This window comes from Procambarus clarkii, chromosome 20 (assembly GCF_040958095.1).
Source record: "Procambarus clarkii isolate CNS0578487 chromosome 20, FALCON_Pclarkii_2.0, whole genome shotgun sequence".
NCBI classification, from domain to species: domain Eukaryota; kingdom Metazoa; phylum Arthropoda; class Malacostraca; order Decapoda; family Cambaridae; genus Procambarus; species Procambarus clarkii.
The window spans coordinates 26,815,535-26,828,971 of NC_091169.1; the positions used below are offsets into that span (position 1 = coordinate 26,815,535).

Consider the following 13,437-nt stretch of genomic DNA (forward strand, 5'->3'; position numbering starts at 1 on the left):
GCACTCAAGTGTCAGTTCACTGCTCTCCTGTGGAGACACTCATGTGTTAGAATGCTAAATTAATGCTAAATTTCTTTAGCATTAATATTTTCATCACTACATTAACATTCCGCTCTTTATTTATTTATTATTTACTCTGTAGTGAAGTTATTTATATAAAAATAATTCATGCGGTATATCCTTATCTCCGCTCCTTGAAACTTTCTCAAAATATAATAATTATCTGTTTATATTATGTAATTTATTTTGTTACTTCTAGACTGCTTTATTTATTTTATTGTATATATTGAATATAATACGAAAAATACTAGATTATTTATCCAGTAATTGTTCGTATTTTTTTTCTTAAGCAGTGGCGTAAATAACTATTGTGACGTGTATATTCAAATCCTGCTGCTATAAGATGATTTAGATACATAATATATAATCTATATAAAAGTAAAAATGTATGTAAGTTAATATAGTTAGTTATTTGGAAAGGAGGGAGGGGTAGGATAAAGTAATATGAGTTTGTTTAGATTTTAAGAGTGGAGGAGGAGGACAGTGGTGGTGATGGCCGTGGTGGGGGATGGTCGCCCTCGCTCGCTGGTCATGGAGGCTCCTGGAGCCCCGGGGCTACCTCACCAGGTCAGGGCCTCCTCCATGCTACCTCCCTGCCTGCCTGCCTCTTTATATCTTATAGTAGCAAGGGGGGTCTAGGCGCTGCTGGGGGAGAGACTGGGTGGGGGGGGGGGGGTCTATAGGTCTGGGTAGGCCTAGGCCAGGGTGCTGGGCTGGCTGGCCTATAGGCTGATGTCGCTGTTGCTAGTTCGTGGTTTATTGGTTTAAAGAAGGGTTACGTGTTTTGTTTGGCATTAAAGACAATATTTTGGTCTTGCTTTTGTTTATTTTGTTCCTGTTGCCAGAAACCAGAACGTGTGACAGACATGAAGGTTTATTTATTTTTTTTAATTTATATACAAGAATGTACATTGGGGTGTTGAGAATATACAAACACTGGGGTCTAAATTGTAACAATCTTGCAAAGTCACTGACACACACGGCGCTTCAGGCAGAAATGTTTAAAGTATAGTTTTATCTGTTAAGAGAAAGCAATAATTTTGCTGAAGGCTGTAGCTAAGAATGAGGGTGTTTAAGGGGTGTCGTAAGGAGTCTCACGATTGTGTGTGTGATAAGTCGTACACAAAAACTTAGTATGTAGTTTGATCCAATTACGGTCCCCGATAGTACAGTCGGGTTCATTCTTGACTCTCAATTGAGAATTCCAGGTTCGAATCCCGGGTGGGATAAATGGTTGGGTGCGTTTCCTAACACTCAATGCGCCCTGTTTACCTAGCAGTAAATAGGTACCCCAGGAGTTAGCTTGTTGTGGGGGTTGTATCCTGGGGGGGGGGACCTTGATTCAAGCCTAACATGTACTGTAGTATTGTATGTATATGCTGGCTGCCTGTCCCCTGACACAATGATTTATAATTGTTAAAACTACTGTATATAATGTTTACATTGTTAGGTTAGGCCGAGTTGAAGTTAATCTAGATTAGGCTAGGTCTCGGTACACCCAAAAATCTATTGAACTTTAATGTACAGAAAATTGCTAGTGCTGGTAAAATTATCCTGTTTACAGCATGTTAAATACCCCCATATGCTATTGTGCGTTTCATTGTTAAATGTCGTTCATATCTATTTACCATGCGAGTTAAATGGCTTCTCTTACTTATATTACTTAATGGCTTCAACGCTTCCTAGAAGGTTGTAACAGAACTCATAGGCACCACACCAGAAACAAATACCTATTTGATATTCCAAGAGTAAGACTTAATCAAACTAGGAATGCTCTACAAATCAAGGGGCCCAGAATGTGGAATGACCTTCCCAATCATGTCAAAGATTGTACCTCTCTCAACCAGTTTAAGATGAAAACTAAGTACTACCTAATTAACTCCATGTTACCTACCTTACTTCTAAATGTCAACCCATGTCTTGCTATTTAAAAAAAAAAAATGCTGTTGACCAACTTGTATATTGGCTATTTTCTACTATGTTCCCCCTTTTTTAATCTATTATTATTTTTTCTTTCAACGCAATTTATACTTTAAGCTCAATTACTATTAAGTTTTAGTCTAAGTGTCTTTTTTTCCCCACCTCACCTTGCCCGAAACGCTATGTGTACTAGTGGCTTTAGGTATTGTATGTACTACCTCTATCTTTAAATCAAACAGAATCTTTGTACTGTAACTCTGCAACTTTGTATGTACTTTTCCTAAATAAATTATTATTATTATTATTATTATTATTATTATTATTATTATTATTATTATTATTATTATTATTATTATTATTATTATATGCTGGGCAGGGTGAGACAGCTGGGTGCGTCTCCTTGTACACAATGCCTCTGTTCACCTAGCAGTGATTAAGAACTTGGTTGTTAGTTGACCGTTGTGGGTAACTTGCTGAGGAATTGTCAAATACTATTTAATCAAGAAAACTTTGAAATCCCCACAACTAGAAACAAGGAAACCCAGTACAGAATTATATGTAACACAGTACAGTACTGTATATTAATTATTCCCATATCAGTTTTGCTTCAACATTTTCATAACAATGCAATACCATTCACCCCATACACATTAATTTGTTTGTAAAGATATCTTGCCACTTACACTCACGGTGTATGTAACAAATTCTCATCTGTAACATTACCTGTTAATTCTATGCCAATTAAATTTGCATTCCATTCTCTGACTTTCAATCTGACAAAAATAAATATACAAGAGGTTGCCCAGAAAGTTTGACAATTTGGTACATGCCAAGTTAAAAGTTTTTCAAATTACAGTACCTGATAACCATAATGGCATTGCATAGTGGTATGTGCTGTATTTAGTTTAAGAGCTCCCCCAACAAGAAAATGTAGCCTTGAAGGAGAGTAATGTAAAATGTACATTACTAGGGTATAAGTCATTTTGTCCCCAAGATGATCTAGGTATTGATTGAACCAATTTGCTTGTTGGCGTGTTTCCAGAGTTAAGAACTATTGCATCAAAATGCACTACAATTGTGTTAAACCAATTTACCTGTAACATTAAGTTTGGAACCTTTAGATTCCAGCATTGCTGGATCCACCCTAGTATACTAATAATAATAAATATTGCTAAAGTTTTTTTTACAGTGTTTATACATTTATGTTTAACTAAGAAGGAAAAAAACTTTTTTTCAGTTGGGTGGAGAGGAAAACAATCCCATTCACCCTGATGCAGCTGTCCAGTCACTTGGAGACAAATTGCAAGACAAAATTGATGGTTAGTGTAGAGGAATATTAATATTTTTATGTTTTAAATAGAAATATATATATATATATATATACCCCTGTATTGCCTTTTGACAATTGTAAGTCATTGCTCTTATATTTTTAAATTTATGTAGCCATATGCAGTACTGTAATTATAGCATAGTACAATATTAGAAAAATCTGTTTAATTAATATTTGTGCTACTGTACATCAGTAGCAGTAGCAATCAGTTGTCATTAATTTTAAATTATATTTTGTAATCTTTAACTCATTAAATTGTCACATTTTTTTAAAGTCACATTTTATTTTATATACTGTATATGCGTGAGATTAAAATGGAAAGTTTTGTATTCTTATAATGGAATTTTTGTTTTTTGATAAATAACTTGGTCTGCTTTAGGTTGTGTGTATCTGACCAGTATATATTCAACTGGCCTTGTTTATTTTTTTCATACCCAGCTAAACAGCAAACAATTGAAGCTCTTCAGCACGAAAACTACAAACTGCGGTTGCAGAGTACTGTTTCATCGTCCGAGAAAAAGGAAATCATTGAGCAGTACAATGCAAAGGTTTGTGGCCAATTGTGATTTAACTTTTAAGAAAATATAACTGTTACACAAACACTAATCTTTTTCCTTTCTTATAATTTCTGTCTCTTACCCTTTAACTTTTTGGTACCGTATATACTAACAACAAGAATTCAATTTTACCCAAATTGATAATGGTCCAGGACAGAACGAAATGTTCTTTCTTCATTGTCAGATGTATGGTTTGGTGTTCAAGTTATTAAGCTTCACTACTGTAATCACCACAATAAAAATGGGGGTATTCTGCGATGATGGCTTTCCTTAAGTGCCATCCTAGCACAAGGATGGTTTTCCTTAGGTGCTAGTTAAAGAATGGGTCTCTTAATGTCCTATCCCAGGAAGTAAGGAAACTGTCATTAAATATTTATAAAATTATGGTGGTAGGTTTTAAAATAATTTTTTTTTCGGCTGCAGATTCAAGAATTCCAGTCTGCTCTTAATCAGCGTGATCAGATGATAGGCAAGCTACAAACAAGACTAGCCGAATGTATACAGAATCAAGATGACAAAGAGGCAGAGTACCTTGAGCAAGTTGAAACACACAGAAGACAGGTGGAAAACTTAAATTTGCAGCTTAAGAAAACAACAGATAGTCTTCTGAATAAGGATTGGTCATCTGAACATCTGCAACTACAAAACAAGGTAAAATATTTTTTAGGATAGACTGGACACCATGAGCATAGTTCTCATTCTGTAATTTACACTTGGCTAATTGATGTATTTACATAGGATTGTAAATAAATTGATTAATTACATAGGGTTACATAGTGTCCTCGGTCAGCGCTTGAATATTCCCAGTCTTCCTTGTCCCATTATGACCAAAGTGTATTACATACAATATTTATATTAATTTTCCATGATGAGAGAATACCTTTTAACACTATAAGAATAAAAAAAAATTCTTCACATTGGGAGCCTGTCATATCTAATAGTGGCACAGCTGAGTGGTTAAGCAACTTTTTGGCTGCATTCTGGGGAGGACTTATTATTTTCTTATCTCCATTGCACCATTATGATTATTCTTGGATGCTTTGATAAGCTCACTTCAGTGAAAATTGGCAACCTGCCGTGATTGCATATAACTTACAGTAGTTATATGCAATCAGGCGTCAGTTGTATCTTTCCTTATGGAGTAATGGAGAGTACTGCTCAGAAATTTGCTTTTCATATTCTGCACTCTGTATTTAGTCAATTTGTTATGAATATTTTAATATAATTGATACTGGGAAATGCTGCCATAGGCGATCGAAAGCTTTATTATTATTTTTTAAACATAACAGTATTGTGTGCACTTTGGTTCTATATGAAGTTTTAAGGAAAGCATCCCCCATGTACGATTGAGGGTCTGCATAATTTATTTTTAATATTTTGCTTTGTAGTTTGTTAAAATAGTATTGTGTATTGTTTCTTTCAGATTCAGATTCTCATGAAGCAGCTTCAAGAAGTAACAACAGAGCTGGCACGAAATAATGAAAAACATCAGATAGAACTAACTACTGTTCAGCAGCAATTTGAGCAGCAACTGACGATTGTGAAGCAGCAGATAAGGTACGGATTGCATTATTAAGATAGATTTTTACCACGGTAACTGGGATGTTTGTCGCTGTTTACTACCTCTTTTATCTTTGGGTTTTATTGAACTGTTGCCCCAACTGTGATGAGTAACTTTTCAAATGGTCTTGCCACACAGCTGGAAAGGTGATGCGAAAATAAAGTTCAGTCCACCATAAAAATGGCCACCTCTGACACCAAAGAGCACACAGATTAACTGGACACCTCCGATAAATATCTTAAAAAAGTACAGTACTCTATATACATGTAATAGTGTAGATCCTTATGTATGAATGTGAAATGGTGCAACATGAACATTAAAAATACAGTAAATGGGATAGTAGTAGAAATAGACAATGTGAGATGTGTGAAAATGTCATGGGAAGATGGGGGGGGGAGAACCCATAAATTTGTGAATCATTGGATTAAAGAGAGACCATGGAGTTGATGTGGCCATTTTGAACAAATATTGCTGATACAGTGGTAAAGAGTGTGTATTTGAGTCAATTTAAAGGTAGGATATGAAGGCCAGAAATATGAAGTCATGATAAATATTTAAACGATTCTTCGCGGCGGGGATCGTATTCCAGGGACCTGCCCGAAACGCTACTCGTACTAATGGCTGTACAAGAATGTAACAACTCTTGTATATATCTCAAAAAAAAGGAAAAAAAAAGAGGTAGTGAGAAAGGTGGTAGAGATAAGGCTAGAAAAAATCAAGTTTGAGGTAGTGAATCTGTGATATTAAGAGTGGCAACTTTCAACAAGTATGACTCGTAGCCCTATAAGGCAGTGTTGTGCTGCTGGAGTGTGTTTATATTTATTTATAATGCTTTATAGTGTGAATTACATAATGAATAGAAAGTGTTAATTCTCTTTAATAACCATAACTTTCACAATCTTGTTTTTCTGGGCAGATGCCTCCCCACCCCATGAGTTGGGAAATGGGTAATGATCAGGTATGTATGGACTTAACTTCTTTTTCCTTCTCTTTTCCAGTGAGCGGCACAATGAAGAGTTGTCGAGAATAAAATCTTCACATGATTATGAACTTTCTCAAGTAACCCAGCAAATTGATGCCTTGGAGAAAGCACAGAAAGAAGATCATACAAGTCTTATAGAAAATTTGAATTCCCTTTCTAATCTAAATATCAGCCTTAAAGAACAGCTGGAAGGAGAGAAAGTTAAGCTCAAGACTCTTGAATGTTCTTTGCTTGAACTGAGGAATGAGAAGGAACTACTGAAAGTAGAAGTAGAGCAGAGTAAGGAGAGAGAAAAAGATTTACATCTCAGAGTAAAGCAGGAATGTGACACGAGAAATGTGATTCAGCAGACATTTGAAGAACTGAAGACAAAATATGGTGAATTACAAAATGTTTTAGACATTTCAAAGGAAGAGGCTATGACATTGAATGCAAATTTGAAAGTTGAAGTTGAAAAAAGAAATAATGTTGAGAAGCAGCTTGCTGTGGAATTGCAAAATGTGAAGAACCTATCAGAAGAGAAGCTGAACTTGGAGAACAAATTGGAAAATATAAATTCTCAGATGAATGTCATGTCAAAGGAATTATTGCAAAGCAAAGCTTCCAAGGAGAATTTAAATGCTGATTATCAAAAAACTTTAAAGATATATAATGAGATTCTTTGTGAACATGATGAATGTAAAAGGTTAGTTGTTGAGCATGAGGTTATTTGTAAAGATTTGCAGGAAGAAAAGCAACTTTGGGTTGCAGAAAAAAGCATCCTTGCAGATGAATTAAGACAATGTACTGAAATGTTGAAAATTGAAGAAAGTAAAGTTGAAAATGAAATTAAAAATAAAATTGAACTTGAAAAAGAAATTTCTATTCTTAAAGGTGACAATGAAAAGTTGACCAAGAGATGTGATGAACTTGCTCAGCATGAACAAGATAATAAAATTCTAACAGAAAAATTACTGCAGATGCATTCAGATCTTAAAGAAGCTGAAAATAAAAGTGTAAATGCTGATGCACTTAGGGAGAAATATTTAGCATTGGTTGAACGGTGGCAGTCGGTAGAATCTAATAACGAAAAAATAGAAGAGCAATGTAAAGAAAAGTGTGAGTGTTTGAACAAGACTTTGCAAAGTTTAGATTCAAAACTAGAAGCAGCAAGTGGTATAACTGTTAGATTCCAAGAAATTGGTTATAATAAATCTGTGGTGGAAAAACTAAAGGAAGCAGAGAATAATATTAGTTTTCTTGAAGAAGCTCTGAAGAATACCAGTCTTGAAAAGGAAGCTCTAGTATCTGATTTGATGCAAACTAGAATAGCACGGGACAGCATGGAAAGGGAGAAAAATGAATGCGAGACAGATCGTGACAGAATGTTGGAACAATACAAGATGATGAAAGCAGAATTGGCAAGTGCCCAGCTTGCTCTTGATAGGGAATTCCAGTTATCCACACATCGAAGGTTAACTAGTGATATTGGCCTTTCTGTCTCGACTTCATCAATTTTGGAACCAAATGCCATTGAAGGGGAGTCCAATACAGATAGTGGTAATAATCTTGAAGGACATGCTCGAAAAGAAATGTCAGTAGATGTAAAAGAATTTAATATTTCTACTATAATTAGGTTAAAACCATCAGAAAAGATAGAAAATTCAAGCAAATTTTGGGAAGATAAAATCCATAATCTTGAGAAAGAAAACAAGGAACTGCTGAATGAAATAGAACAACTAAAAACAAAGATTCATGACCAGCATTTTAGTGTCAAATCTCTTGAGAATGAGAAGCTCAAATTAAGGAGTAGACTTAATGAATTAGAATCTGAAAAAGTGAAATTTAGGGCAGAGCAGGAAGATTACCAGAGGAATATTAGTGAGAAGATGAACCTTCAAAGACAGCTGGATGAACTAAAGTTAACTGTTCATTTAACAGAGGATAATTTAAAGAAGCAAGAAGAAGAAATGAATCTACTTCAAAAATCATTGAAAGCTATTATATTGAGAGGTAACTGTGATTCTTCTGAAAAGTTGAAAGATGTTGTTAATAATCTTGACATATTAATCGTAAAGCCCAAATCAAATGAGAGCCAAAATTGTTCAAGGTTTTTGAAGAGTTGTGTATCAAGGCAGTCTGAAGAACTTCAGTGTATGTGTGAAGAATTAAAGAAGTACATGTCTCAACTCCTAGATGTTTTACAACAGTCAGATAAGTTAAATGAAGAAAAGATGATAATTGAACTTGAAAACTTTGCTCTTAAGGCAGAAGTTAAGAAGCTTAAGTGTTTGAAAAGTGTTGAAATTTGTAAAGAGGATATTGATGATAAATTCGGTGATATTACGACAAGCACTGGTGATAAGGAAGACTGGAAAGTAGAGAGAGAGCTCCATAAGTATAAGCACGAGAACTGGAAACTTCGTCTACAAGTAGAAAAACACAAAGTACTTTTTCGGTTGGAAAAGCTGCATTTACAGTCATCATTGATAAATTCTCAAGTGAGTTTTGAATAATTTTTCACTTTTTAAAATAATAAAATACGTGTATAAAATGTCAAAAGTAATAGTTTTACTTAAGTTTAGTTAAGAACTGCTGGTATTTGATAGAACTTTTCCTTACAGAAAGACATTGATTTACCTGTGGATATTAGAGAAATGGTGACAACATACGTTGGAATGGAACTGGAGAAGCTTATTGAGGAATGGGAAGATCAAATTAAGAATGATCCTTCATTGACAGACTTCATATCTGCACAGATATGCAAAGTGAGTGAGTTTATGCTTTGTTTTATTAATAAAAATTCCTAATGAGAAGTTTAGCGTGTCTTTGACATTCATATCTATTGGAGAAAACCTATTTATTCCTTGTAAACAGGTCATGGTTTAGTAGATAATTGTCATATGTATTACTTGCTGCATTATTAATTTGAATCTGAATTAGTGTGGCTTTATTGAAAAAAAATCAAAATTAAAAGGGCATTTAATTACATTCAGTGCATGATTTATAACTGATTGGATTTTTCAGGTTTGTGATATCATAAGAAAATTGCCGGGTACCTTAGTTGAGAGCTCGGATGGTGGGGCTTATGTGAAAGCAGCCATGAAGCTTATTCAACAAGCCGTCATTAAGGTAAGTGCTGTTATGGTGTAATATTTAGGGGCTAATTATTGTATTGTATAAAATATGATCAGATGACTAATCAGTGGACTAGGAAAAGCCTATGACATGTGAATCAATATTAGGAAGCTATCTGATTTTATGATCATAATGTAATTATTTTTCAGTATTACATCTGGTTTTTAGTTAAGCTGGGTTCCATTTGCATAGATAATAGTGAATAAGCTAAAATGATACTGTGATATAATACAGTACGTATATTATTTGGGAGGTTGTAAAAAGGATTTTTTTTAATGTTGTCCATTGTAAGGAAAGCTTTGAATTACCATTTAGAGATGCTATTCTTTAAATTTTGTAAGCATCAAGAAATTTTTCTTCAAAACCTATTAGCCTCAATGTGTTGGGAGTTTAACTGGCTGGACATTAGGATGACACTTCAGTGCTTGTTAGGGATGGAGTCCATATTAGGTACTTTGAATTTTGACATTCATGTTACCTACTAAAAAAATTCTTAATATTAATTAAAAGCAATATAAGGGTTTTGGATAATAGGGTATTGGTGTTATGCAGGTAAGCATTTGGATGAAGTTTTGAAATGCATGGGTAAATTTTGGTGACTTACGCGGTCGTGTGTGAATTAACATGAATAATCAACATTAATTTACTAGTTCACCATGTTCTTGGGGAGGTTGTGGGGCATTCACACGTGCCATGTTCCTGTGTGTAAATTTGAAGTAAAGTAGGAGCTTTCTACCTCCACTTCTTGTTTCCATGGTAGCACTGCCATCTAATGACAGTTGGTGTATTTGGTTTGAGGTAATGTAAACTTCAGAACAATTTTGGCAATTTTTTAATGGTCAAGGATTATTTAGTGAATATATTGTTTTGAAATATTTCTGGTGACCTGTTACCTCTAGGCAAGTTGAGGAATTTTATCTACCAAACCTCTTTAAAGTGGGAGAAGACCGCTTAAAACGGTAAATTGTCTTCTAGGGCATAAGGTTACTTAGAATCTGGTGTGAGGTCTGTGTCTTATGAAGGCCAATTACATGAAGTATGGAAGAGCTGCTGAGGGGAACAGAAAAAAAGATATTCATCAACCCAATGTAAAATAGAATGAGTGAGAAAAGTTTCACTGTACCTCTTAAAAAAAAAGTCTCATCTTTATATTACACACAACCAATCCTTATATATGTGACAGATACCTCCATTAGCGACTGTGGTCAGTTTCATTAACCCTTAGACAGGGACTATCATTATATGTTGATTCATGGGGTAATGCATCGCACAACGATTTAAACAATAACTGTCTGGGTTTTACATGTGTGATGCAAATATGGATATAATAGCTCTGTGGATGTAATGGAGTTTACCTGGACCCATGGAAATATATCCTGCCGCCATTTCATGGCTATGTGTACAAGGAGCAGCCTGGTGTCGTGTGTGTGGGCCACATTAGTGGCTTATGCCTTTCTTTTTATCTATACTCTCGTTCATATGGTGCCATTTAGGCCATATGTCATCGCCCAGAGATCAACACCATTGTATGTTCATGTCCTTTTCACTACTCTCTGGTTGTAATGGCATATATACCAGATAAACCAATCCTCAGTTGAAACATGTGTTATGTGAATTATGTGATTTTTCAAGTGATTTAACACACACACACATACTCTTGTAAATAAAGAGAAACAAGTGATAAACAATCGGTGAAATATCTGAGGAGAATACAAGAAGCATAAGCAGTGTCGGGCACTGGGAGTTGACAGGTGCCAGAGACAGACACCACACACCCTTCAAGAGCTTCTCCACCCAGTGAAACAATAAATATTTACTTTTTTGTTTTTTTTCCTACGTTTTGCATTAAAATTAAATTTTGTAATAGTTTTTATTTTTTGTGCATAGGCAAGAATGCCTATTTTTCCATAGCGATTGTCTAAGGGTTAAGTAATTAATTTGAGAAGAGAATGACTTAGGAATGGTCATTGCAATAGTACTAAAGTTTCTGGGTGATTTCACCTATTTGAAGGCTTAAAAAAATAATTAAAAGACGTGCCTGGTTATGTTTATTGGTTATGATGATATAGACAAGTGGCTGCCCTGAACACTGAATATCATAATTTATAAAAATATTTTCATCAAATTAAAATAAACAACAGTTTAGCATTGGTTCAAATCCCTGCAGATTTAATTTGTATTTTGGTGATCTCCGACAATCTGCTTGCAGCTAGTCAGTATTTCTGCAGTATTTTTTTTTTTTAATTATAAATAATAATACTTGAACATTCCAATTCTAGAGGTGTTTCGTAACAATGATTGGGTTTTTAATTCATCTTTTACTCAAGTGCAGTACAGTAATTGCACACATTTTTATACACATGAAGTGTGTCGGGGAATAATTAAACGTAATAACAAAGCCGTTTACATACACGGATCAAGTTTACACAAGTTTTATGCTCTATTTTTGCTGTTGATTGAACCTGAAAATAATACACAGCTCAGTACTCTATAGTAGTAAATTTTAAAACATCCTTAAATACTGGATTTGAGAAATATGCATTTATGTAACTTGACATTAAATTAGAGGTATCATTGTGTTGTGATACCTAAAGTAATATCTTTGCTTGATTTTTTAAAGCCAAGATTTTTTATTCAAAGTATTTTTCCTTTCTATGTTTGAAGAGTGTGTGAGAGAATGAACGAATGAATGAGAATGAACTGTAGCACTTGTTCAAAATTGTTAGGTAATTTAAGCATATAAAATTTTATCACTGGTCATTGATTTTTTTTTTTTTTTTTTACCCCGCACGCTTGAGTGGCGGGAGGTTCCTGTGTGTTGCAGGTATTCTTGGGGAAGGGGGATGGGGGCTCTGGGGTTTCTCAATGAGTGCCTCTTTGCTCTTGCACTTCCTTGTGACCTTAGTCTGGTGCATCTGCATGCTCGAGTTCTCTCTCTTTTTGGCTCCTTTGATGGCCGTTAACTTTCAGACTCGCTGTCTTTGGCCTCTGTCTTGCATTTCCTTGGTCTTCTGTCACTGTCATCGGATTGGCTTTCAGAAGATGCAGGGTGGGAGCCATTGGGTGGGGTCTTGGTCTCGTCGTCTTCTGCGTTGTCTGCCTTACTGAAGCTGTTGCGCCGATCCTCTGGGAAGCGGTTTCCATATTTTTCACTTCCCATCTCGTGTATCGGCAGGCTGTGCTATCCTTCTCGTTCGACTCGGCTTGGGCCCTGGCTCTTCAGTCTTCACCATTTTGTTCTCATTTGTTCCTTAAGGACTGTGTTTCTCGGTTTTTGTTGGCGGCTTTAACTAGTTGTCTGCTTCTTTCTGTTTTGTTGATTCTCTTGGGGGTGGGGGGGGGTTGCTCTTGGCCCTCTCGGAAACATTGGGTCAGGACTTGGACTTTGTAGGGTCGGGGCAGGCCTGTGGTGCCAGTTTCTGTTAGCTGGCTAACAGAAGCTGGGTGGGTGGAGGTAACGAGTTGGGGGAGGGGGGGGATTAGTTTGATGAAGTTTTGCTTGTTTGCATTCTGTGGGAGTTCTTTTGTGCTTGTGAGGGCATAGGTCACACTTTTCAACCAGGCAGTTATCTGTCTTGATTTGCCTACATTTCTGGGTGTCTTCCCTGATCGATGGCAAGATTAAATGTAAAGTGTTCATAGGCCATAGCTTCCTTTGCCTCTCAGAGGGGGCCAGGTTCTGGTTCATGGACCCCAGTAAGCTTATAAAGAACTCGGCGTCTGATGACGCTCGACTAGTATAGCACTCGATCAGTAAGATAGTTTCAGGGAGCTAACAGGGCTCACCCAGAAACTGGCATTTCCTTAGAGCATTAATTAGGTCACCTGTTTTCATTTTATGTATAATTCACTCAAATAAGATAGTGGGTTCCAGTAGCGCACACAGTAGTTAAAAACACGGCTCATGTGA

The 13,437-nt window shown here is 35.6% G+C and overlaps 1 protein-coding gene across 5 annotated transcripts in view; it reads left to right on the forward strand.

Moving 5' to 3' along the window:
• Positions 1–518: 518 nt before the first annotated feature.
• The window catches only part of LOC138366632 (A-kinase anchor protein 9-like), a 101,950-nt gene continuing 89,031 nt past the window's right edge, over positions 519–13,437 (forward strand). For all 5 annotated transcript variants that reach the window (XM_069327802.1, XM_069327806.1, XM_069327803.1 and 2 more), the window contains exons 1-8: positions 519–627; positions 3,218–3,299; positions 3,749–3,858; positions 4,291–4,518; positions 5,291–5,424; positions 6,427–8,890; positions 9,014–9,157; positions 9,417–9,521. In XM_069327802.1, coding sequence (XP_069183903.1) covers positions 553–627; positions 3,218–3,299; positions 3,749–3,858; positions 4,291–4,518; positions 5,291–5,424; positions 6,427–8,890; positions 9,014–9,157; positions 9,417–9,521 — 3,342 coding nt within the window. In that variant the 5' untranslated portion in view covers positions 519–552. The remainder of the gene's footprint in view (positions 628–3,217; positions 3,300–3,748; positions 3,859–4,290; positions 4,519–5,290; positions 5,425–6,426; positions 8,891–9,013; positions 9,158–9,416; positions 9,522–13,437) is intronic.